The 26,121-nt window shown below is 41.6% G+C and overlaps 2 protein-coding genes across 4 annotated transcripts in view; both read right to left on the bottom strand.

Annotated features, from left to right (window-relative positions):
- The window catches only part of GNB5 (G protein subunit beta 5), a 48,921-nt gene extending 45,187 nt beyond the window's left edge, over positions 1 to 3,734 (bottom strand). Inside the window, exons 1-2 of the mRNA XM_059913289.1 lie at positions 3,466 to 3,734; positions 892 to 1,035 (exon numbers count right to left, since the gene is read on the bottom strand). Coding sequence (XP_059769272.1) covers positions 892 to 1,017 — 126 coding nt within the window. The 5' untranslated portion in view covers positions 1,018 to 1,035; positions 3,466 to 3,734. The remainder of the gene's footprint in view (positions 1 to 891; positions 1,036 to 3,465) is intronic.
- Positions 3,735 to 8,601: 4,867 nt separating this feature from the next.
- Positions 8,602 to 26,121, bottom strand: part of MYO5C (myosin VC) — a 106,465-nt gene continuing 88,945 nt past the window's right edge. For 2 of the 3 annotated variants that reach the window (XM_059913283.1, XM_059913284.1), the window contains exons 36-41: positions 24,119 to 24,208; positions 21,556 to 21,706; positions 20,627 to 20,909; positions 12,135 to 12,309; positions 11,547 to 11,627; positions 8,602 to 10,331 (exon numbers count right to left, since the gene is read on the bottom strand). In XM_059913283.1, the coding sequence (XP_059769266.1) occupies positions 10,179 to 10,331; positions 11,547 to 11,627; positions 12,135 to 12,309; positions 20,627 to 20,909; positions 21,556 to 21,706; positions 24,119 to 24,208 (933 nt within the window). In that variant the 3' untranslated portion in view covers positions 8,602 to 10,178. Of the gene's footprint in view, positions 10,332 to 11,546; positions 11,628 to 12,094; positions 12,310 to 20,626; positions 20,910 to 21,555; positions 21,707 to 24,118; positions 24,209 to 26,121 lie in introns of all 3 variants that reach the window. The other variant, XM_059913285.1, reaches the window with a different exon arrangement.

Raw genomic sequence — 26,121 nt, 5'->3', positions numbered from 1 at the left:
CTTCTACAGAGCTGTTCCTAGGGACAGCTGGAACAGGGCCTTTGGGAAGATGCTCCCCGGCTGTTTATTTACCAGAGTTTCTTCTAGCTTGGTTGCTTGCCAAGCAGACTAGGAGAAGACAGAAGAAAAAAGCATTAGCTCTAAAAAATAATAAGCTAAAACATTTATTGAGCACTTCCTCTGCTGGGTATTGTTTTTTTTTTTAAAATGTAATCATTTTTTTTTTAAGTTATACAATTTTTATTTATTTATTTATTTATTTATGGCTGTGTTGGGTCTCTCTTTCTGTGCGAGGGCTTTCTCTAGTTGCGGCAAGCGGGGGCCACTCCTCATCGCGGTGCGCGGGCCTCTCACTATTGCGGCCTCTCTTGTTGTGGAGCACAGGCTCCAGACGCGCAGGCTCAGCAACCGTGGCTCACGGGCCCAGCTGCTCCGCGGCATGTGGGATCTTCCCAGACCAGGGCTCGAACCCGTGTGCCCTGCATTGGCAGACAGATTCTCAACCACTGCGCCACCAGGGAAGCCCTGGGTATTGTTTTAAACACCTTCTCAAATAAACTCACTTTTGTTTCTCCCAAAACCCTATGAGACAGATGCCATTATTCTTGTTTTACAGATGGGAAAACAGACCTCCTGGGAGAGGGGAGGTCCATTGGTACAAGGCCTCCAAGGAACATAACTGGGAGTTGAACCCAGGCAGTCAGAGCCCAGAGCCCACATCCTAAATCCCCACACTATACTGTCTCACCCAGCCTGGGTGTGCTGCAAATGTGGGGGTGGGGGTGTGTGTGTGTGAACTGATTCTCTGGCAAACCACCTGTCACAGGACCCTCACATCAGACATTGTTCAAAGACAGGTAACGACTTAAAGTTTTAAAAAGCGGCACTTACGATCTCTGCACATAGTGAACAGTAGCTGAGCTGTTGAGATTTCTTGAAAACTGGTCTCAGAGCCCGTTGTTTGAAACATTTGTCACAGGAGCCAAACACGTTAACGAGAAAGGTCTGATCACACATCTTTTACCCAGGATGAAGCTGAAAAAGAGGGAGAGAAGAAAAAGGGATGTGTGTGTACAAGAAAAGTTCTACAACTTAAGAAACAACCTTTCACAAACTCTTTAGTCTTATTTCTCTGATTTCTCGGGCATTTGACAGCAACTGAAAGCATTATGAAACATTCCTAAGTATTTTATAACAGTCTGCAAATTTTTACTTTCTACTGTTTGTTCATAAAAGAGACATTGTAAGAGACTTTAATGAACTTTGTATTAACATGGTAGTTAGTGTGGATGTAAAAATCACTTTCTTGACTTGAGGCTGCTGAGCTGAAAGCAGAGCTGGGTTGTTAAACAAAGCGGGCCTCATCCTCCCACACAGCACGGGGCATCACCGTAGTCAGGTGCTTCTTCTGAAACAGCAGTAAGAGCAGCCAAAAACTGTAACCTCAAGGAAACCATAAGTCTGAGTGCCTTAATCTTTAACCAGTTTCCAATCAGCGGGTTAATACGTGCTTTTTGTTTTGCTTTCTCTTTCTTTTTTTTTGGCCACACCGCATGGCATGTGGGATCTTAGTTCCCGGACCAGGGATGGAACCCGCGCCCCCTGCAGTGGAAGCGTGAAGTCTTAACCACTGGACTGCCAGTGAAGTCCCCAATACATGCTCTTGTTGACTTAAAAAGAAACCAAGAAAAGAAAAGAAAAAGAGGGAGAGAAAAGAGGAGAGGAAAAAAAAGGGATGTGTGTACATGAGAAAAGCCAACAGAAACCGCCTTTTAAAACCTTGTCTCCCTGTTATGGTAGTTGCTCAGACCTCTACATGAGGAATAAAGTCTATGCAGTTAATCTGTAACCTTTGATTTATTACAACATGCTGGGTCAACACCAGCTCATTTATTTAATCAGTAAGAAAGTGTCAGACAATAGGTTTCCTGAACAGACATGGACACAATTGATCTTTGCAGCACAGTATTAATCCTGTGGGGCCTCACAAAGGAGAGTGTCCTTGTAATGGATACTGTAATTTAAAACTTAAAAAAAAAAATTCCTCCCCTCAGGATGAACTTTTGCAGTAAAGACAAGAGTCAGAAAACAGCAGAGCCTGACCCCCACCGAGTAAATGTGCTGTTGGTTCCCTGCAAGTAACACATCTCATTTATGAAACATTTGACAGTCACAGACCTAGGGGTCGCCGCCTGTTCACCCAGAAGTCAACAGACAGGCCCAGGTCACTGAAGGGAGGGTAACCTTGAGGAAACAAAATCATCTTGTGCTAAGGGTGGGGGCTCTGGCTGGCCGGATCCTGGCCCTACTACTTAGGCAACAAACTTCACCTCTCTGAATCTTTGTTTGCTAGTCTGTCAAATGGGTATCTTAGAATCTACCATCACAGGGGTATCAGGGGAATTATGAGGGACAGCGCAGGAAGCGTTTAGCTCAAGGCTGGAATATAGTGAGTGCTGCACAGATGTTATGCTGCCCTGCGGGTGGCTACAACCATAGCAGCCGCCACCACAGCAGCGGGGGGGGGGGGGGGGGGGGGGGGGGGGGAAGGAGGGGAGGGGGGATGAGGCTGGAGATGAGGAAAGAGCAGAGAGGAGCCTATGGCCACAGTTCAGACGCGATGAAGGCGTGAACTAAAGCAATGCTCCTGGGGTGGATTTGGAGCATGCTTACGAAGGAGAGGGAGCTGGACTCGGTGACGTGTGGGCACGAGCAGAGGGCGAGGTCTAGGATGCCCTCTAGGTTTCTGTTTGGGGGGCTGAGGGGTCGTGGTGCCACTGTTGGAGAGGGAGGACAAGGGGGTAGAGGTGGGAGGGAGCAGCCATTGTCGCCGAGCCAATTTAACAGGCGTTCCAAAGAGCGGGCCATGTCAAGGGCAAAGAAGAGAACCGCTGAGTGTAAAGATATTGGGGGCCCTGGTCTGAACATTTGGAAGAGCCCAGAGTGAGAGGGATGTATCTGTGGGGCAGGTGGCAGTGGGGACACCGCTGAGGGGGAATGTCTACCCTGCAGAGGTCCCCATGGGGCTGGGGAGAGAATGGGGAGCTCATGAGTTGGGGTGGACTCCTACAGCCAAGGGCCGGCTGGCAGAGCTCTTGACATCTCTGAGAAACAAAGGAGTAGAGGACAGTCCCCTAAGGACGAGAGATCAGGAGGGAACCAGCTACTGACCACCGCGAAGGGCTGGTCCCTGACCTCTCACAGCCACCCTGGGAGGGAGGAAGGACATCTGTGTTACCGCAGAGGAAATGCTGAGGGATTAAATGAGATCAAGGTCAGTGACGGAGCCTGAATCTGTTATGTAGTGGGACTCCACAGTGTTTACCACAGAGCTAGACCATCAAGCCGCTCTGCTTTGTCCCAAAGAGCGAGTTAAAGACTGGGAAAGGGCCTGCCCACCCGATCCTGGCCCGTGCCGGGGGCCTAGTAATGTTGCCCAGCCCCCCGGCCCCCCACTGCCCAAACCTGCTAAGGCGGCCAGTCACGAGGTCGTGCTGAGGACTCCAAGTAATAGCATTAGGAAGGTGAGCCGTGGATTTATTCAGCGAGGGAGCGACGTCATTCAAGTGGATTATTCCAGCATTTGCGCTTCCAGAAGTAGGTCAGAGAGACAAAGTACAGCAGGGAAATCGACTAGGTTAAGAGACTGTTATCATGTTCTGGGGAAGAGGAAACGAGCTCTGGACAGGGCAGCAGCTGCAGGAATGGAAGGCGAGAGGAACCCGAGGAAGCAAGTGCAGAAGGAATAGAAGGATGACTAGGAATTATGGGAGATCGACCCCTACAAAGAGAGAAGTAGAAAAATTGCCACACAGAAAGACAAATATCGTATGATATTGCTTACATGTGGAATCTAAAAAAAAAGGGGGTACAAATGAATTTATTTACAAAACAGAAGTAGAGTCATGGATGTAGAAAACAAACTTATGGTTACCAGGGGATAAGGGGGGAGGAGGGATAAATTGGGAGAGTGGGACTGACATATACACACTGCTATAGATAACTAATAGATAACTAATAAGAACCTGCTGTATAGCACAGGGAACTCTACTCAGTACTCTGTAATGGCTTATATGAGAAAAGAATCTAAAAAAAAGTGGATATATGTATATGTATAACTGATTCACTTTGCTGTACAGCAGAAACTAACATAATATTGTAAATCAAATATATATACTCCAATAAATATTAAAAAGAAAAGAAAAATTGCCAATATTCCAAATCTGGATAGAGATAATTTTTTTCTCCCAAACTGAATTTTAAATTTTTTCAAATTATAAGAGCTGTACATGTTCATCATAAATAATTGGAAACAGAGGAACATGAAGAAGGAAAATCAATCACCTACATGCCCTGTCCTAACAAATAACTGACCTCTGTTAGCATTTTATGTTTTCTTCTAGTATCTTCATAAGCACCTGTGTGTATACATTAAAAAAATTGGAATTACATGCCATACGCAATTTTGAACTTTAGTTTTTTGCTTAATAGTGTTTTTGCCTTTGCATGTCATTGCATATTCTTGGAAAACACCAATTTTTAAATGGAGACCACAAGTTTTGAATTATATCAACCTTAAATCATATCGCATAGCTAGCATTTTAGATCGGTTGGTTGAACATGGGCAAACTACAAACTAAAGTTGGATGATTATAGTATTTTAAAACTATAAACATTATACATGGTTGTTGTAGAAAGTCTGGAAAAATCAGAAAGGTATAAGGAAGAAAACAATCACCTGTAATCCCATTGCCCAGAGAGACTCCTTTTCACATTTTGGTGTATGCAAGAATAGATTTTTAGGACTAGGGGTCATACTGATCATGTACACTGTTTATATTTTTACATACTGGTGTTTTTCATTTAGTATTTATAACATGGGCTAAATTTAATTTCAGTAAATTCTATTGTACTTATTGACAATAATCCTTTTTATGATGAGGGAACTTTTCAAGCTAGAGGAAATGCTTCAATGGGCATTTTAACAAGAAAAAGATAAAAATACCCCATTTTAACAAGTTTTGACATGAAGTTGCTCTGCAGTAGGAGTTCCCTAACCCTAAGCCACGCACAAAATTTCTTTGAAATGTTTCACTTAAATAAATGTCGCAAAAAATCACCAAGACCCCCACTACCCCATGATTATTTTTAAAAAGTCAGTGCCAAGATAGAAAATCAAAAGTGAAAATCCCCATTATCTGCCCTGCACTCAATTCCCTGAGTTTGATGGCTATTCTTCCAGACTTTTGTGATGCCATAGATAAAGTTTTGTTAGTTATATAAATGGGGCTGTTAGCTACTTGCTTTTTCACCTTATTCTGTTAGTGCTTACAGAGCTATCGGTTTTATGGTAATAGCTTCAGTATTATTTTATCCTAGGGAGCAATGGAGTATCATAATTTAATAAACCAACATCCTACTGTTGGATATATAGGATATCACCAGTTTTCACTTTAAAAATAATGCTTCATTGACCCAATTAAAAATGGGCAAAAGTACCCTCAGACTTTGCTGGTGGGAATGTAAAATGGTGCATCCTCTGTGGAAAACAGTTTGGCAGTTACACAAAAAGTTAAATAGAGTTGTTACCAAATGACCAAGCAAATTCACTCCTGGATATATCATATATTCACATAAAAACTTATACATGAATATTTGTAGCAGCATTTAACACAAAAAGTGGAAACAACTAAAATATCCATCAACTGAGGTATGGATAAAGAAAATGCGGTCTGTTCATACAGTAGACTCTTATTTGGCAATAAAAAATGATGAAGTCCTGATATGTGCTATATCATGGACAAACCTTGAAAACTTTATGCTAAGTGAAATAAGCCAGACACAAAAGGCCACAAATTGTGATTCCATTTATACGATAAGTCCGGGACAGGCAAATCCATAGAGACAGAAAGTAGATTAGAGGTTACCAATAGGTGGGGGAGAGGGCGTTGGGAGTGACTGCTTAATGAATACGGGATTTCTTTTTTGGGGTGATGGAAATGTTCTGGAATTAGATAATGTACATTCTTGTGAATATACTAAAAACCTCTGAAATGTATGCTATAAAACAGAGAGTTTTATATTGTGTGCAATCATATCTCAACACAAATTATTTTTTAAGTGTGCAAAAGACTTGGACACTTCACAAATGCAGATATTCACATGGTCAATAAACAGATAAAGAGGTGCTCAACATCATTAGGCATCAAAGAAACACAAGTTAAAACCGCACTGTGAATCCACTACTTACCCACCGGAATACCTAACAGTAAAAAAGACTGATGATGTGAAACGTGGGTGAGAATGTAGAGAACTGGACCTCCTCTGCTGGTGGGAGGATAAGTTGGTACAACCACATTGGAAAACTGGTTGATAGGACCTACTATAGCTACACATACATATAATTCTATTCCTTGATATATACTCAACAGAAATGCATACTTACATCCTCAAAAAAAAAAAAACCCCATGAACAAGAATGTCATAGCAGCTTTATTCATAATAGCCCCAAACTGGAAAAACCCAAATGTTCATCAATATAGACTAGATACATAAATTGTGATATGTTCATGTAATAAAAAAGAATAAACTGCTGATACATATGGCAGTAAATGGATGAATCTCACAGACTTAACTAAAATTATGTAACGTTTAGTGTCAGAAACCTCTGTCTATTCCATAAGCTGCACTCCGAGGTTTACGTTAACATGTGAAATGTTACGTGGGTCAGTTTTTTTTAATATCTCTTTTTTGGGGGGCCGCACTGCGCAGCAGGTGGGATCTTACCCCAACCAGGGATCGAACCCCGTGTCCCCTGCAGTGGGAGTGCAGAGCCTTAGCCACTGGACTGCCAGGGAAGTCCCATGTGGGTCAATTTTTAACACTGATTAAATAATTGTAAAGATGCTTAATTTTCCCCTGATGCCAATACTGAATATATTTTGAAAACAAAGTACCTATTTCAAAAGATATGCATGTGTATTGTGGAAAAATTAGAACACAGACTAACTACCACACCACCCGTCACCCATACTCTTACCACACAGAAAGACCACTGCCAACACCTTGGTATGCACACACCTGAACACTTTTCTGAGCATTTAAGGAAGCCTGAGTATTCTAATTTAATGTTAACACATACATACCTTCCAGAGACTCAACACATGGAACCGATCAGCAGAACGGAGAGAAATTAGAGCTGTAGCTCCAAGTGCTAAGGCAACTGCAGCCCGTCTAACTAATCTCCTTACCTGGGCTTTACGGCTCAGCTGCTCCCTTCCTTCCCACCTGCAGCTCCGTGTTCGCGTCTGAAGCGCTCACCGCAGTTCGCATCACTCACTCACCCCTTGAACCTTCTGACCATCCATGCTGCCAGGTGCCCTCAGAACCCCCGTTGACCAGCTTCTAGGGCTCAATTCTCTGCCCTCTGCAGGAAGCAGAGTTCAGCAGGTTTGACCCCCGTAAATTCAGACCCCTCTTTACTGAGCAACCCTGACATTCACCTGTAACTGAAGGTTATCCCCAGCTCCTGCCTCTTCACAGTCTTCACCCCACCAGCACCTCGTTGTTTCGGCCACCCTTGCTACACTCAGCTTTGTAGAGCTGATCAAGACTGTGGGGCGAGGGCTCCCCTGCCCCCTTCTCCATGCATAAACTTTTCAGGCTTTTCAGGCTCCCCCTGTCTCCACACAAGACCTACTCCCTCCCAGGACTGAACCCTCACAAGCCCTGCCGCCTCCAGTAGGACTTGGCCCCTGCGGTTCTGCTCGCCACATCAGGATGACCACAGGGATGAGCAGGATGTGGGCCTGCTCTCCAGGAGCTCACAGGGTAGTGGAGGGAATGGCCAGCGTTACTGTCCCATAGCCCAGGATAAATGCTGTAAAACAGACAGGAGCCCTGAGTTACGGGGGCCAAAAAGGAAGGGTGATTGTCTCTTTGTGGCATAGGGGAGACCTGGAAGGGGCATGGAGAAGGCAGTCCATGTGGACCAAAACCCAGCCAGCTCTCCACCAAGTAGCCCCTCATTCTGGCACAGTCTGGGAGCCCCATGCAGACACAGCCTGAGCCAGGACTGAGGGCATATTTACTTCCTCTCTAAAAAATTTTATATATGTTTCATGAGATATTATGAATCTATAAAGATTCTAGCATCTTTAAGTATGACCCTTAAAGAAAGGCATAAAATTTGTGCACTTAAGAAAAATGTAATCTCCTAGCAATTAAAAGAATCTGGGACTTCCCTGGTGGCGCCGTGGTTAAGAATCCGCCTGCCAACGCAGGGGACACGGATTCAAGCCCTGGTCCGGGAAGATCCCACATGCTGCGGAGCAACTAAGCCCATGCGCCACAACTACTGAGCCCGCGTGCCACAACTACTGAAGCCCGCGCGTCTAGAGCCCATGTTCCGCAACGAGAAGCCACCGCAATGAGAAGCCCGCACATCACAATGAAGAGCAGCCCCGTTCACCGCAACTAGAGAAAGCCTGCACGCAGCAACGAAGACACAACGCAGCCAAAAATAAATAAATAAATTTATTAAAAAAAAAAGAATCTGACCCAATTCATTTGGTAATTTATTTTATTGATTAAAATGTCACCAAGTTCTACTTCTCATTTCTTCATATACCATGTATCTAAATGAACTAAATTCAATCATTTGTAATATGAAAAGACATTATTACATATTAGTAGGGTGTTGTTGCTTCAAAATCATGTATTATTTCCACTCCTAAGATACATGCCCATGTTACAGAATCACAGCTATGGCCTGTGACTTTGGGGTGGTGCAGAAGAGGCCACAGGCCAGGAGTGCTTATCAAATGATGTTTTATGCTCTGAAAGGAAGAACGGAGAAAACTTGGGGGGAACAAGTAATAGTTCCCACAAAACTTGGGAAACAGATTTCTCAAAAGGAGGAGCTGACAAAATTCTTCAGTTATTTTTATGAGAAAATCTTAACACATATTTGAATGCTGATAAGATAGAGAAAATCATCTATGTTGCCTTTCCAAACTTATTTTTTTAAGTTCTTGTATGAAAGATATTAAACAATGAAAAACGATGGCAAATACGCTGGCAGATAAAATTTAAAGAAATCTTCTTCTGGAGGAGGAGATGATAAATGGCATGGAAATTAAGCTTGAACGATATATTAGTGTTTTTATTTTTTTAGTAAATTTATTTATTGTATTTATTTATTTTTGGCTGTGCTGGGTCTTTGTTGCTGCGTGCGGGCTTTCTCTAGTTGCAGTGAGCGGGGGCTACTCTCTGTTGCAGTGCGTGGGCTTCTCATCGTGGTGGCTTCTCTCGTTGTGGACACGGGCTCTAGGCACGTGGGCTTCAGTAGTTGTGGCACACGGGCTCAGTAGTTGTGGCTCACGGGCTCTAGAGCGCAGGCTCAGTAGATGTGGCGCACGGGCTTAGTTGCTCTGCGGCATGTGGGCTCTTCCTGGACCAGGGATCGAACCTGTGTCCTCTGCATTGGCAGGTGGATTCTCAACCACTGCGCCACCAGGGAAGCCCTGATATATTAGTTTTAAATGGATATATACATAAAAATACTTCTGTGATTCATTTCAGATTGAATATTCTCTTAAAAATTAGAGGGGCCTGAAATAAATATTTTTTTATGCAGAAGCGTTCTTAGTAAAGAGAGTTGGTGAAACACCTCTGCCCCCATCAAACAGGCGTGGGGTGAGAGGCCGCCTTTGACAGGCCGCCATGGCCAAATGGGATTATTTGGAAGACTCAGCCCTAGAACCCATTTGTGGCTTCATAAATGTATCTGGGCTTCACACGAACTTTAGAAAACGTAGGATAAACTGTGTCCCTGGGTCTCACTCCCTCTCGGTGGACCCCTGTCACAAAATAGATCTAGACAAGAGGCACCTGGCAGAAAATAGGAGACTTGCAGGAATTCTAGTAAAAGCTGGCTGAGATTCCAAAGGTAGCAGTGGCCTTTCCAACCTCAGCTGGTGTGTGTTAATTCTTACAAGATGACAGTGGCAGCACCATCACCACGAGCAAGAGAAGATGTGGCCCATTTGGGAGAATTCTTATTTTCTTCCTTCAATCACATTCCAAAGCATTTCCAGTTCCAATTAATAAGCCACATCCCTCTATTTGACCTTCATTTAGCTTTTGAAAGAAAAGTGCATTTATTCTCTTTTTTCCTGCTATAATCTATTGAGAAAGCCTAGTTTGAAACTGCTGGGGATCTGGATCATTTCCAGAGCATGTGGAGAGGGGGTAAAAGGAAATGTGACTTGAAAGAGATATTTGGTATCCAACATAAGGTGTGATGAATCCTCTCGGCTATTGAGGAGAGCCTGAAATGAGAACCAGAGGAAAAATGAGTAAGGAAACCAGTGCACTTTGCTTTATGGCTGTCTGGAAGTCAAGAGCAAGGAAAACACAACAACTCTATCTCGAGTGAAAAACTCCTTTCAAAATCATGTGAGATAACACACAAAAGGGCTTTTCAACAGCACAGCTCCAAGGTGAAATGGTTTATCCAGCTCTTCCAGATTAGCTCTCATGAATACTTAACTTGCTCTGTTTCACTTCAGAAGTTAATTTCCCACAGGATGGAATGACTGTAAATCGATCTACTTTCTATGTTTACCTATTCTCATGGCATAATTCTAAGACCAAACACGAGTGGAGCTCAGTATTAAATTTTTATTGCATTAATATTTCTTTTTAGTTCAGTGGTTTGCAAACCTTTTTGGTTTCAGGACCCCTTTATACTCTTAAATTACCAAGGACGCCAAACAGCTTTTGTGCATGTGGTTATCACTACTGATATCTATCATATTAGTAATTAAAACAATAATTTTAAATATTTTTTAATGCATTAAAATAACAAGCCCAATACATGTTAACATATTTTTATTGAAAAACAACTATATTTTTGAAAACAAATCAAAAAACTAGTGAGAAGTGGTATTGTTTCATAATTTTGTAACTCTTTTAAATGTCTGACTTAATATGACAGGTGGAATCTTGTATCTGCTTCTGCATTCACCTCTAGTGATATGTTATTTTGGTTGAAGTGTATGAAGAAAAGTCTGCCTCATACAGGTATGTATTTGGAAAAAGGAAGACTTTGCAGACTCCCTGAAATCATCTCAAGAATCCCCCCCCACCCTCCAAGGACCCTTGAACCAAACTTTGAGAACTCCTGCCCTAGTTCACTGGGCAAGAAACTTTAGGGATTAAAATAAGAAAAAAATGGGTACACAGGTTCTCTCTTTCCATTCAGCCTCTGCTCCCTTGCATATACGCAAAGACTGATGAGAAACAAGACACGCTGAAGGAACATAGAATGTGAATCACGGTTTTGGTGTTTTTGTTCCCTTCCCACCAGGGTGAAAATGCGTTCTGAAAACAGGGAATTTGACAGGGAAAATTCCTGCTGCTTTTCCTGGGTGCCTTTCCTTTGTATATTTGGTACATGTACTTTAATCCTGAATTTCTATAATGGTAATTAAACAACACTGTCTTATACTAAAAATTAAAAGGCACATCCTTAAGGATCTCACCTGTACTTTGCGAACAAAGGATGAAGTCACTCTTTTCTCGAAGTCATCTATAGGTGTGTATGAGTTGAGGATCTTTATGATCTGCAAAGAGTACATAAGATGGTGTGAGCCCGCAGAAAAGGACAACTCTGTCCATGAAATAATGGTTCCAGTAGTCTGGGAACAGTCGGGAACCACAAGTGGTTCTTTTAGACTGTAATCTGGCTCTAGGAACCATGTGTTATTTTTTTCCAAAAGAGAAAACAAGCTGAGAAGAGCACAGAAGGCAGCAAGGACATCCTATAATTAGATGACCTTAAGAGAATTCCCCATTTCCTGCCTCCTTCCCCGCTCCCACCCCCTCTCCCCACACATACACATATGTGAGTATAGCGGGCAGGGAATGTGTCATATGCACTTTTATGTTTTTAAGGCCTAGGGTTAGTATTTAATAAATGCTTGTTAGATAAGAGGGCAGCCCATGGGAGATACGTATGCTCCCCAAAGAGCACAGAGAGACACAGATGCACCCCACAGCTGGCTAAGCCAGGAAAGGCAAGGCCAATTACATGATCTGTGGGTGAAGATCAGGGAGACAAGCCTGGTCACCTGCACAGCAGACAGGGAGGTACAGCGTTCGTAGATCTCCTTGGCATCGCTGTCTGTGGTCTTCTTGACCTGAAGCAACCAGGCTGCCTGAGAGAGAGCTTCCAAGGTTTCCCTGGCCAAGCTGTTCTGCAAATTCTTATCTTTGAGCCATTCTTCTAAGTAGCTGATGTTGCACCTGGAGTAAACGCCAGAGGAGCAGAGAACAGGGGTGACCTGCTTAGAACACTTTAGGGGAGGGTGCCGAATCCTCCAGTGTGTCCCAACATGGTACCAGAGCTCACTGAGATCCTTAGGACTACAGCCCAGCAGTTTCTTTATTTGTAACAAGACGGGGTTGGGCCAGATGATCAGCTCTCACGATCCATGGTTCTAAGGATCATGATGGTCAAGGGTGAGGGGCCATAACAGCAATAAACTTTGGAGAAAATCTGAGCAAGGAACAGTGACTACAATAATTTATAATCTATTAAAGTACCCTTAATAATAGATTTGAAAATATATTAAAGGAAAAAATCATAGTGGTATTTGAAGAGAAGACTTACATTGGTATAAAAATTGTTTGATCTCTTTTCCCAAATTGGCAGAAAATTTTCAATTGGTAGAGGCTTTCTTTTAGTCCACTGGGGTTTTTATTCTTGTTTCTGTCACTGATTATCACAGGTTTATGAGTTAAGGGCCATGGGTTTTAATCCCACCAATCCGTTGTGTGAGCCTGGAGAGTTACTCAACCTCTCTTGGTAAATCAGAGCGTTGAGAACACTCATACATTGCTAGTGGGAATGTAAATGGTACAGCTGCTAAGGAAAGCAGTTAGGCAGTTCCTCAAAATGTTAAACATAAAACTACCTTCTGACCTAGCAACTCCACTTCTAGGTACTTACTAAAGAGAACTGAAAGCATGTCCACACAAATAATCATACACAAATGTTCACAGCACCATTAATCATTATAGCCAAAAAAAGAAAACAACCCAAATGTCCACCAGTTGATGGATAGATAAACAAATTGTGGTCTATCCATACAACGGGCTATTATTCAGCAATAAAAAGGAGTGAGGTACTGCCACATGCTACCACAGGGGGGAGCTATGAAAACATTACGCTAAGGGAAAGAAGCCAGTCACAAAAGACAACATATTTATGATTCCATTTATTTTAAAAATGTCCAGAATAGGCAAATCTATAGAGAAAGAAAATATATTTGTTGCTGGTTAGGTTGAGGGGGAGGGGACTCCCCAGTGGGACTTGGGTAGGGGATACGAGTGGCTGCTACTGGGTGTAAGGTTTCTTTCTGGAGTGATGAAACTGTTCTAAAATTACATTATGGTGGCGGCTGCATAACTCTGTAAATATACCAGAAACCACTGAACGATACACTTTAAACGAGTGAACTCTATGGCATGTAAATTATATATCAATGAAGCTGTTTAAAAAAACTGAGTGCTGAACTAGGTGATCTCTAAGGTCGGTTCCAGCTCTGACCTTCCAGATTAGCAACTCCCCATGGGTTATAACATTGGGACAAAAATGCTGAATTAATGTATTCCATAGGGATGTAATGAGTGTGAGATAACATCTCTTGCACTGGTTACCCTCCCTTTTTTTGCATTGTCGATTTTGTCCCACTAGTTCTTTTTTTTTTTTTTTAATTTTATTTATTTATTTATTCATTCATTTATGGCTGTGTTGGGTCTTCGTTTCTGTACGAGGGCTTTCTCTAGTTGTGGCAAGCGGGGGCCACCCTTCATCGCGGTGCGCGGGCCTCTCACTATCGTGGCCTCTCTTGTTGCGGAGCACAGGCTCCAGACGCGCAGGCTCAGTAATTGTGGCTCGCGGGCCCAGCCGCTCCGTGGCATGTGGGATCCTTCCAGACCAGGGCTCGAACCCGCGTCCCCTGCATTGGCAGGCAGATTCTCAACCACTGCGCCACCAGGGAAGCCCCCAACACTAGTTCTTATTACAGTAGATTCCTAATGGGAATCCACTGAATTTTGAGCACGTTAATCCTCCCACTCAAAACTCTGTGTTGGAGTTCTGGTTCTTGGTAAGATGGAGTAAGCACTCCATTTTGTTTCTCCCACTGAATGCAGCTATAAAACCTGGATGGAATGCCTGGAACAGCTATTTGAGGACTCTGAAAAGTAAACAGTAGCAGGTGGGCTGGGAGAGAAGACCAGAATTTGAAGTATCTCCAAACTGACAATGAGTTTACCAGTATCTTTCCCTCTGCTATTTATTGGCCTGAACTCAAAGCAGCCTGAAACTCAGTAGTGGGCATGGGTGCCAACAAAGAGCTCCAGGAGGAACCCTCTAGTTCTGGCTCAAGGTGCTGGAAAGGGGTGTCCTAATGCTCTGAGACAGGGTGGAAATTCTGTTTTTCTTTTTTCTCCTTTTCCTTTCTTTTTCTTCATTCTCTCATGTGCAAGCCCCAAACAGTCCTATGGTGGTGGCAACAGGGTCCAGTAGGAAATTAAAACTCTGGGAGAGGGGAACTTTCTTCAGCTGGAGGAGTTGTGGCTCAAGAGGATGGCGTGAACTCTCCTTGCTCTTCCTCTCACCACTTGACCCCAGGTGGGGACATTTGCTGGAAGTAAGTGTGCCACACAGTGAGTTAAGTGAAGCCCCTGTTTTCTGTCTGGAGGACCAAAGAGGGGATCCCCAGGTATCCGGAAAGTACCAGGGGCATTGTGGAGAGGGGGAGCTTGGGAAAGTGACCCTTAAAGTTATTTATGAACTCTTGGACACACCCCTGAGCCCAGGGATGGATCTGACCCTCAAGAGCACACACAAACTTTGAGGACTAAACTACAGGATTGCACACCACCCAAGTTTCAGACTGGTCACTGTGTGTCACACACAAGACAAAACCAAACAGCATTACAAAGGCTTTGAAGACAGAACTGACAGAGGAACCACAACCTGCAGAGCCTGAACCCAACTGAGCTGATTATCTGATAAAAGTATCAACATTCTCCATAGGATTTAAAGACTCAGTGTCTCATAATATAATAATAAAAGTGTCCAGAATACAATTCAAAATTACCTGGCATATGAAAACCAGGAAAATCTTAAGTCACATTAAACAAGGCAATTAATAGTATCAACTCTGAGATGACACAGATGTTAGAATCATCTGACAAAGGCTTTAAAGAAGCTATCACAAAAATTGGCTGTCTTGAAAATAAACCCTCTTTGCTGCAGAAAAAAAAAAAAAGCACCAAAAAGTAAGGACAAACTATCTTGAAATACATGAAAAAAATAGAAAGCTTCAGAAAAGAAACAGAAGATGTTTCAAAACAATGGAAATTTACAACTGAAAAATACAATAACTGAAACAAAAGAACTCACTGAATGGGCTCAATAGCAGAATATAGATGGCAGAGAAAAGAGTCAGTGAACTTCAAGGGATCAATAAAGACTATCCAATATGAAAAGTACAAAGAACAGAACTTTAGGGATAACAAAATAATGAAAGGTCTAACATTTGTGTCATTGAAATTCCAGAAGGAAAGGAGAAAGTGTGATGCAGATAAAACATTTGAAGAAATGGCTGAAAATGTCCCACATCTGGGGAGATCCACAAACCTACCGAGTCAAGAAGTTCAGAGAAGCTCAAAGAGGCTAAACCCAAAGAAATCCACACCCAGACGCATCATAACTGAACTGTGGTAAACCAAACACAAAGAAAAAAAATTTGGAACTCAGTCAGAGAAAAACTATGCATTATTTATAGGGAAATAATAATTCAAATGACTGTGCATTTCTCATCAGAAACCATGGAAGCCAGAAAAAGTGGAACATTTTTAAACCGATGAAAGAAAGGGCTGTCAACCCAGACGTTGGTAGCCTATAAAAATATACTTTAGGAATGAAGGTGAAATGAAGATATTTTCAGAGGAAAGAAAGCTAAGAGAATTTATTGTCAGTGAACCTGCTCTAAAAGGACTACTAAAATAATTTCCTCAGGCAAAAGGAAAATGAAATCGAAATGAGATTTGGGGGGAAAATGAGACTTGAAACATTAGAAATGAAGGAATAACAGAAATGATAAATACCTGGGTAAATACAATAGACCATTCTTCTATTAAGTCCTTTAAAATATGTTGGATGGTTTAAAACAAAAATTATAACATTGTCTGGCAGAGTTTTTGATGTATGTAGATATAATATATAAGACAACAAGCAAAGAGGGGAAAGGGGCCTACGTAATGGTAAGGGTTCTACATTCCACTTAATGTGATAAGATACTGATTCTAAAATGACTGAAAAAGGTTAAGTATGTATACTGTAATTCCTAGAGCAGCCATTAAAAAAGATACAAAGAGATACAGTGACAACACAATAGATAAATTTAAAAGGGGTACCAAAAGTGTTCAAAGAACCCAAAAGAAGACAGAGACTGGAAATCAGAGAAATAAAAACCAGAAGGAACAAATAGAAAATAACAAAATGGTAGACTTAAATCTGAGTATACCAATAATTACATTAAATTGAAATGGTGTAAAAACCCCAATTAAAAAGCACAGATTGTCAGACTGGATGAAAAAATAAAACAAAAAACTGGACCCAAATATATGTTGCCTACAAGAAACTCACTTCAGATATGATACAGATAGGTTAAAAGTAAAAGGATGGAAAAAGATATACTATGAAAACACTGATCCAAATAAAAAATAGACTTTCAGACAAAGTAGATTTCAAAGCAGAAAAAATTACCAGGGAGGGACAAAGAGAGATCCCACATAATGATAGGAGGGCTAACTCACCAAGAAGACATAACAATTCTTAGTGTATATGCACCTAAAAACAGAGCTTCAGAATACATAAAGCAAAACCTGACAGACTGAAAGAAGAAATAGACAACTCCATAATTATAGTTGGAGACTTCAACACTCCTCTCAGTAATCAATAGAACTAATAGACAGAAAATCAGCAAGGATACAGAAGAAATGAAAAACACCATCAACAAACTGGGTCTGATCTACATTTATAGAACATTCTACCCAACAAAAGCAGAATATACATTCTTTTCAACCCACCGCATGGGGAAGATTCACAAAAATAGACCTGGGTCACAAAAGCAAATATTAACAAATTTAAAAATAACTGAAATCATACCAAGTTTGTTTTTTTCAATGTAAAAATATAAGTTTTTGGTTTTTGTTTTTTTTTTAGGCCACGCCATGCAGCAAGTGGGATCTTAGTTCTCCTACCAGGGATCGAATTCACACCCCCTACACTGGAAGTGTGAAGACTTAACCACTGGACCACCAGGGAAGTCCCAAAATATTTATAAGTTTGTATTTTAAAAATAAACCTGGGAAAGTCTCAGACAAAGTGGGGTGGTTGGTAATTCTAGTATCACAATCTATGGTATATGTTAACCTGGACGTACCTTGAGATTTTTTTAAAAATTGTGGTAGAAAACGCATAACATAAAATTACCATCTGAACTACTGTAAGTGTATAGTATAGTAGTGTTAACTATATGCACCATGTTGTATAACAGATTCCCAGAACATTTCCACTTTGTAAAACTGAAATTGTACATCCATTGAATGAACAACAACTCCCTTTTTCTCTCTCTCCTCAGCCCCAGGCAACCACCATTCTATCTTCTGTTTCTAAGAATTTGACTGACAAAGTATGTTCTTCAAGCACAATGAAATTAAACTAAAAATCAATAATAGAAAGGTAATAAGAAAGTCTCTAAACACTTGGAAATTAAACAACACACTTCTAAATAATCCATGGGTCCAAGAGTAAGACTCGAGGGAAATTAGAAAATACTTTGAACTGAACAAAAATGAAAATATAACATATCAAAATTTGTGGGATAGAGTTAAAGTAGTGCTTAGAGAGAAATGTATAGCATTAAATGCTTATGTTAGAAAAGAAAGGTCTCAGAGCCAATAATCCAGGTGTCTACTTTAGGAACCTAGAAGAAGAAGAGAAAAATAAATGCAAAGTAGCAAAGTAGGCAGAAGGAATGAAATCATAAAGACAGTAACAGAAATCAATTAAATTTAAAAAAAAAAGACAAAAATCAGTGAAACCAAACTGATACACCTCTAGCAAGACTGACCAAGGAAAAGAGAAGTCACAGATTACCCACAGAGGAGCAGAAGAGGGGATATCACTACAAATTCTGCAGAAATTAAAAGAATAATAAGGGAATATTCTGAACGGCTCTATACACATAAACTCAACTTTGATGAAGTGGACCAATTCCTTGAAAACCAAAAACTACCAAAACTCATCCAAGATGAAATATATAACCTGAATATTCCTACAGCTATTAAAGAAATTGAATTCACTGTTTAAAGCCTTCTGAAAAAGAAAAAAAAAAAATCTGTGGTGGTTGCCACTCCTGAGGGACTAAAGCATGCATTTCTCATGCTGGCATTCCACTTTGTCTTTCTAACCCATCTTTCTAGGTCCTCCCATCACTCCTGGTGCTCCTTTCAAAGGGGGCTGTTCATACCCTGCCCTCAGTTTTCCTTCACTGAGGCCTGTGCTCATTCCTCTGGTTCTGGGTCAGCTGAAATCCTACTTGTCCTTCAAGACCCAAGTCAACGCCTTTCGTACTCCCCCCAGATTCCCTCAGGCCAGCAAGCAATGTTTGTAGTTGGGCCACATTATTCTGGTTCCTAACAGAACTGTCTCTGTCTCCAGGACCCCTACCTAGGTTCTTATCAAAGATCCCTGGGCAAAACAGCCAGAGTGGAACTTGCAGCAAAAATGCTATTGTGGAGACGGTGAGATAAAGTTCCACATGAGATAATGTTTTTACAATTCATGACTAGGCACAAAAAAGAATTACATACTAGGAAAATCTTTATATCTTCCCAGGAACTGGTCTGCCTCACCAAGCCAGATGAGACCAGAGAGCTATGATGTTTGCCTGTTTTCTCCTGGCAGTCAGAAAGCCCAGAGCCAGTTTTCAAGCTACTCTGTCTACTGTTTATGTTTTTCTTTTCTTTGGTTTTGATTTTCCACTTGTGTTCATGTTTTGTTATTGTGTTGCTTGTGTTGTCATGGTAAAGTCACTGTAAATCCTGGTGTGCCTTGTTTATGGCAGGAGCTGAGTCAATATCTGAATGAATGAATGCCTCTTAAATGCATGTGCTACTTACTGAGAGCAACACACTGGAAAGTCAGTACTTCTCTAATGGCACTTTTAATTGGTGAGAGGAGAAAATACTGAGCACCTATGGGGACAGATTTTCACTCAACTTGGGGACCTACTGGTGGAATGAGAGTTGTTTAGCAAAGACTCTGGTGGCACATGAGGTTTATGGCTTTACTTTAAATAGGTCTGAATCCTACCTCAGAGGGGTACAGGGCATCTGCTCAGTGCTCGGGAAATAAACAGAAGCCTTTCCTCTCTCAGTGAAGAGGAAAAAAAGCCCAGTCCTCCTGAATACTCCCTCATATCTGAAAACCACAACCTGGCATCATGAGAATTTGCCACAATGGTTTGTAGGGATGTCCACCTCTAATGCTAAAAAGATGTAATGGATGCTTCTTATTTCTTGGCTTAATAAACTTTTTGGGGTCACTTTTCATTGTATCACTGCCATCATCACCATCCCAGGTTCCCCTATCACCTACAGGTGTCAAATCCCTGCACATATTATAAAAACCTTAAATATCTACCCCATATTATATGCTTTCTAATCATGTGACAGTGTTAATTCAAACAATAGCTAATGGTCTGTGTTTCCTCGGTTTAGAGACAAAGAGAAGTCAACGCACCTCAAAACTGGATGACCATGTCCACAGGATGAACTCTCAGTGCTTGGCCTGGCATTCCAGACCCTCCCAATCTGGGTCCAACTTAGCACTCTACTGTGGACCTGTGGCTCCCAACACAAACCTCCGCTTAATCTAGACGGAGTTAGTTACTCCTGCCTGAGGACGGGTCCCCACTCAGTTCTACCACTGTGCCTTTGCCCACTCATTCCCCTGCCTGAAATGTTCTCCCATATTTAATCACTCACACACAGTTTTCAGGCTTCTTTAACTTTTCTGTCCACGATAATCTCTCCTCTCTGAAGCACTTCCCTCGCCACTTGTTTGTGACTTAATTATAGTGGTTTTGACTCATCATTTAGCTTCTCAATGGCAGGGATCAAATCACCCTTTCCTCTGTTTCCTGTGTCCCCCACCAGCAGTACTAGTCACAGAGGTGGTGGTCAATAAATACTGGTTGAGTATATGATAACCACAGAGGGCCAGAATTTAAAATACACAATTACTAGTTCTTAGTAGAAGACATTCTGCCAGACCGTCAAGTTAGCGTGGGGTAGAGTGACGGGAGGAGGGCCTGGCCTCAGATGGCTGACATTTCCAAGGTTCTAAGAGTCATCTCGCACACCCTCCAGCAGTGCAGCTCTTGTGGAAGGAGGGCAGAGAGCGTGTGGCCTCGGACTTTAAGAGCATCCTTTCTGGCCAGCCTCTCCAGGATGAGCGGTGCTTTATGGGTCTTACCTTATCTGCATCCCTTTTCTGCAGGAGCACATGTCCTTGCGCAGGAAGAGGCTGTTCAGGGTGACCGCCCCAATCAGGAAGAAGAGCTGCTTCACTGCCTGCCTCACGATCTCGGGGTCCAGGCCGTTCTGGCACATGGTGCTGTAAAAGTAGCTCAGCTGCTGCAAGATGGAGGTCATTGTGTAGGCATCCGTGTCATCTATGCTGGATGACCGCTTCCGGAAGCCTGTGGGCTTCAGGCCGGAAATGCCCTGCAGACTCTCATACTCCAGCATGCCTGGCACTATGGAGAAAAACGGGAAGATTTTCTTGCACACGCAGTGGGGACACCCAGAGAACATTTCCACTGCTCTCATGTGTCTGTTTCAGGAGGTGGGACATTTTCCACCTGAGTTAGTGTGGATACAGCTGTGACAGAGGAAGCAGAAGAATGGAGGGTTGGGGAGCACCAGGAAGTAAGGGGCGGATGGGGATGGACCGTCATCTACAGCAGGGCAATAGCTCCTTTTCTTTCAACTTCACAGGAGAGAGGGCTGGTCAGCGTGACAACCCACGGTCTGGAACTACTTAAAGCCTAAAGTATTTAAATTTCAGAAAATTGAAGAAAGTATACAAGAATTTGAGTGAGGCTTTAGAATTTCAAAAATACTTGGCTAAGAACCAGGATTAGCCACATAAGTAGCAGCAGTTCTCCCAAGTCTTTCCCTTCAGGATGGATCCCCCTTACAGAAAGAAAACTATGACCCGTGTACTTTTATATATGTAATCATTTTAGGCAATCAAAGAATTAAAAAGTGGACATTTACATCAGTAAATCTTCCTGTTTTAAAATTATGTTCTTTGCAATTACACATGCCGTGCACCAGATTTATTTTTTTAAGTTCTCAATGTCACTATAAATATTTCTTGGTCATCGATTCTTTTCTTACCTATTATTGGTTGAATGTTATTTTCCATTACAATAATGAACTGATGATATATTCGTATAGCCACATCACTAAGAATCTGTCTGTATTCTGAAAGGTCAAAATTGTTCAAGCAATTCTTATTCTGACGTAGACTGTTATTCTTCATGAATTCCTGGAAGTAATTTTGAATATAAATATTAGAATAATGTAGACATGTAGAAAATTAAAATACGATCTCTACTAATGATATTATAATAAGCTTCTACTATAACTCCTATACTTTAAAACTTAATGTCTGATTTATATCGAATGAGTTCTCGATGTTTGTGGTAGCATTTATTTTCTATAACTAACTACACTTGACGCTTAAATGACATGGGTTTGAACTACATGGGTCTACTTACATGTGGATTTTTTCACTAAATATGTACTATAGTACCACATGATCCACAGTTGATTGAATCTGAGGATGGGTCAACTGTAAACATTACTGTCCTATTTATTTCCCTGACAAATATGTGCCTCCAGAGCTAGACTACATTGGAAAACAACTCCCATGGAAGCTCATAGAAAAAACTGCAAAGCACCCAAGGAAATAAACTGCTGTAAGAGGTTGGTAGGTGAATAAATGAGATTCATAACTTTATAATTAGAGTATAGACCAATCTGAAATGTTTTAAAATGTGGGTTCTGGGCTGAATATTTGTGTCCCCCCCCCTCAAATTTATATATTGAAGCCCTAACCTCCAGGGTGGCTATATTTGGAGACGGGGCCTCTAAGGAAGTTAGAAAGGTTAAATGAAGTCATAAGGGTGGGGTCCTGATCTGATAGGATTAGTGTTCTTACAGAAGGAGACAGCAGAGAGCTCAATCTCTCTCTTTCTACCCCATGCACTGAGGAAGGGCCATGTGACTACATAGTAAGAAGGTGGCTGTCTGCAAGCCCAGAAGTGAGCTCTCACCAGTGAACCAACCATGCTTGCACCCTGATCTTGGGCTTCTGTCATCCAGAACTGTGAGAAAATAAATTTCTGTTGTTTAGGCCACCTAGTCTGTGCTAGCAGACCAAGCAGACTAATAACAATATGTTTACCATGTTCGAAGAGATAAAAGAAAAAAAACATTAAGAACAGGACATTATAAAAGGCAGAGGTGAAAAAGAATTGAGATTTTAGAAATAAAAATATAGTAATTAAAAACCACTCAGACAGGGACAAGAACACTGTATACATGGCAGAAGGGGGTAAAGAAAGGATTTTTTAAAATGGTGTTGAATAATGCCTCCCATGAAGGCCTCACAGATGCCAGTTTGTCTTAAATGGGCTGGTCTTCCCCCCTCCCCCCAATATTCCTTTTGGTTAGAGGTTGGATTTTCTTTACTTATTTCTCCTTTTATTCAATAGTACCAGTAGGATTATTTTTATATTTTATTTTACTTTCTCTCCATTGGGACAACTGGCTATCCACGTGGAAGAAGATATGAGATCATTACCTCACATGTCAACTTGGGATAAATAATCATACCAATTTTGGATAAAAGCGTAATTATGAACTCTAAATTTGAATTATCAGTTTAGAAGAAAGAATAACTTCATGATCTCAGGGTAGGAAAGAATTTCTTGAACAAGACATTAAATCAGGTATCATAAAAGAACAGGATTGATAGGTTTAAGTACATCAGAATTCAAAAATTGTGTCTGACAAAGGACTCCATAAGGAAAAGTAGAAGATAAGCCACAATCTACCCATAATATGTAAAGACCTCCTGCAAATCAATAAGAAAAATAATCACCCTTAAGGAAAATGGAGAACAGATGTGAGTAGGCAATTTAAAAGGCAACCCAACCAACTAGTAAGCATATGAAATGATGCTTGATCTCACTAGTGATCAACTAATTACAATTTAAGTCAACAAAGTATCATCTTATATCCATGAGACTAATAAATAATAAAATGTCTGTCAATACCTAGTGTTGGTAAAGGTATGAGACACTGGAACCTTTACATACTACTGGTAGGACTATAAAATGGTATAACCATTTTGCAGAGCAGTGAAAACCCTGAAAGCTATTTTTGCTATTTTAGGTCAACGAAATATTGCTCTGTGAGTACTTGGAGGTGAAGAGCTTCTTTATGATGTCAGCCCCTTGAAAGCAGAGTCAGAATGGCAAAGGATTTGCAGATTATGGAGGAACAATCAGAATCTCATAGTGAGAACAGCTATGAAGAAATAGGCATGTTGCACTAACAGCTGTATTTTAGAGTGAGAATACTAAAAACTTCAGAATTTTACAACCAGAAGGAAAATGAAAAGTCACAGAATCTACCTCATGAATTTTAAGTCAAGAAAACTGAGGCTTAGTACCATGCCCGAGGTCTATACTTCTTTCTAGAAGTCTTTTTGCCTGTGACTTCCATTCAGCTGGTGATGTGAAGCTGGCCTCCTGGGTAAGAGGGGAGTGAGAAAGCCACCTGCCCCTGGAGCTGGGCATCCCAATTCCTAACTCCTATGGTGAGTTCTGGCTCATGAGGAGGTAGGAGACTGGCAGTCAGCGTAGAACACAGAGCGGGCAGGCAATCCTACCTCTTCTCCACTGTACTGCTTCAGGCAATTGAGGAAATGACAAGTATTGGAAAGCCAAAAGGACAGCATCTCAAAGTCTTCTAAATGTTCCTTTAAAAAAAAAAAAAAAAACAAGAAAAGACAAAGTTGGATTTTGGTGTTGGATTTGGTACCTCTGAGCCAAGAACAGACATATCTTACCTGTTTGGTTAGCTGGTGGCTTTTGACCAAAAAGAATTCCTTTTTTATTCATTAAAGACTTTATTAAATTTATACTATAAAAATAAGCTCTTGTATTTATTTAGCACGTTATGGTTTGCAAAGTATTTCTGTACAGGTTATATCACCTGTTATGATGCTTGAAGCAGGCACTGCAGGAATGCCTGAGAAATGTCTCAGTCCTTGCCCTCCAAAGTTCACATTCTGACTGGTAAGACAGACATGACATATATAGGACACAGTTAAATAGGCAGCCGACAGCCTACAGGATGGGCATAGACTGTGCTACAAAAGCTCAGAGGATGCAGAGATGATGTGGAACCTGGACATCTGAGAAAACCTCAGGAGAGAGGTGGGAGGATGTCCTCCTTGAAGGCAAGGGGTGGGCAGACAAGAGCTCAAGATCGAGGACTCTGTCGGCAAGAACACCCCCGCTTATGGGGCAGGAAGGAGAGGAACGAGCAAAGGAAGCAGAGGTACTAAAGACCAGAGAGATAAAAGGAAAACCGGGAAAGTCCTGGGATTTGAAAGACAATGTCAGAGCGTTCCAAGGAGATGGTGCTACTGTTCAGTCCATTTAAAGAGAATAAAAATTAAGAAAATACCATTGGATTTAGCAAGAGGAATTACCTGTGATCTTTCTGTGGAGTAATGGGGGTAGAAGCCAGATTGCAAGGGGTGAAAAAAAAAGGCACGGTGGCCAAGGGGGTATGTGGACCAAGTGAGGGTTGCTTTAATGTGCTGTGCACTGGAGGGGGAGGGGTGGGGAGCCACTGAAGAAGCTGAGATGGAAGATGCCGGCAAGGAAGGATTTACACTCCTCATGCCATGTGTCTTTCAGTTTCTAGGTATTTAAGCATTCCAGAGCAGCACGATGGGGCAAATACTGTGTGCCCATGACCTGGAACGCAATGCAAGTGTACCCTGAGAAAACCCAATTTATGAAAACACGGACAGGGAAAACATGAATTTATGGAAGTCTCTTCTAAGAACACAATGGTAGCTCCTGTGAAGACAGTGACCATAAAGCACCCAGTGCCAAATCAATGTTAGTTTTCTACTCCTAACTCCTGATGAATAAGGAATTCTTAGTATAAAATTTGGTAGGGGGGGGGATAGGGGGAAGAATTATCCATGCCCTGATGCATTCACTGTTTTTATTCTTCTCTTTTCCTAGAGTATTTAAAATAGGATTTAATTGCTCATGACTTTTCTAGAACACATATTTTACTAAAAGTGAGATAGGACTTCCCCAACTAAAAAAATTAAATATATCTCAAAATCAAACATTACTTTCCATCTGGAAGGGGAATGAAGAATAATGGATCTATATTTTACTGGTCCCTTACATATATCTTATCTTCGATTCTGGGCTGAGAATAAAAGTACATACTGTGGTTTTATGAGGGAGAATCACATAAATGCCAAGGGAAGAGAGGAGTAATTTTTCAGTCCTTCCCATTCCTTGGCATTCACACTTGTTATCTGGATAGACACATACTCCTTGCAGCCAGCCCCTCTTTGCAGCCCCGGGGGACAGAAGTGGTGGCGTGTTGGCTACCAGGCTGTAGTCTTGCAGGTAAGGATTTGGGGTCCATTGGCAGATCCCCACCCTTAGGGCTCTCTGACCTAAATTGTCTTTTCCTAACAGCTTGGATTCTTTTGCTGATTGGGCCTCTGACTGGTTTGAGGAATCATGGGGTTGACCAAAGACTGGAGGTGAAGGATGGAAAAAGTACGGGCATCTGGTCATTCCCACAGGTGTTCCTAAAGTAGCCATAATACCAAGGGCCAATGTCAAAGGT

Source organism: Balaenoptera ricei, chromosome 2 (genome assembly GCF_028023285.1).
Source record: "Balaenoptera ricei isolate mBalRic1 chromosome 2, mBalRic1.hap2, whole genome shotgun sequence".
In the NCBI taxonomy this organism is placed as follows: domain Eukaryota; kingdom Metazoa; phylum Chordata; class Mammalia; order Artiodactyla; family Balaenopteridae; genus Balaenoptera; species Balaenoptera ricei.
This window is presented reverse-complemented; position numbering and strand designations above follow the sequence as displayed.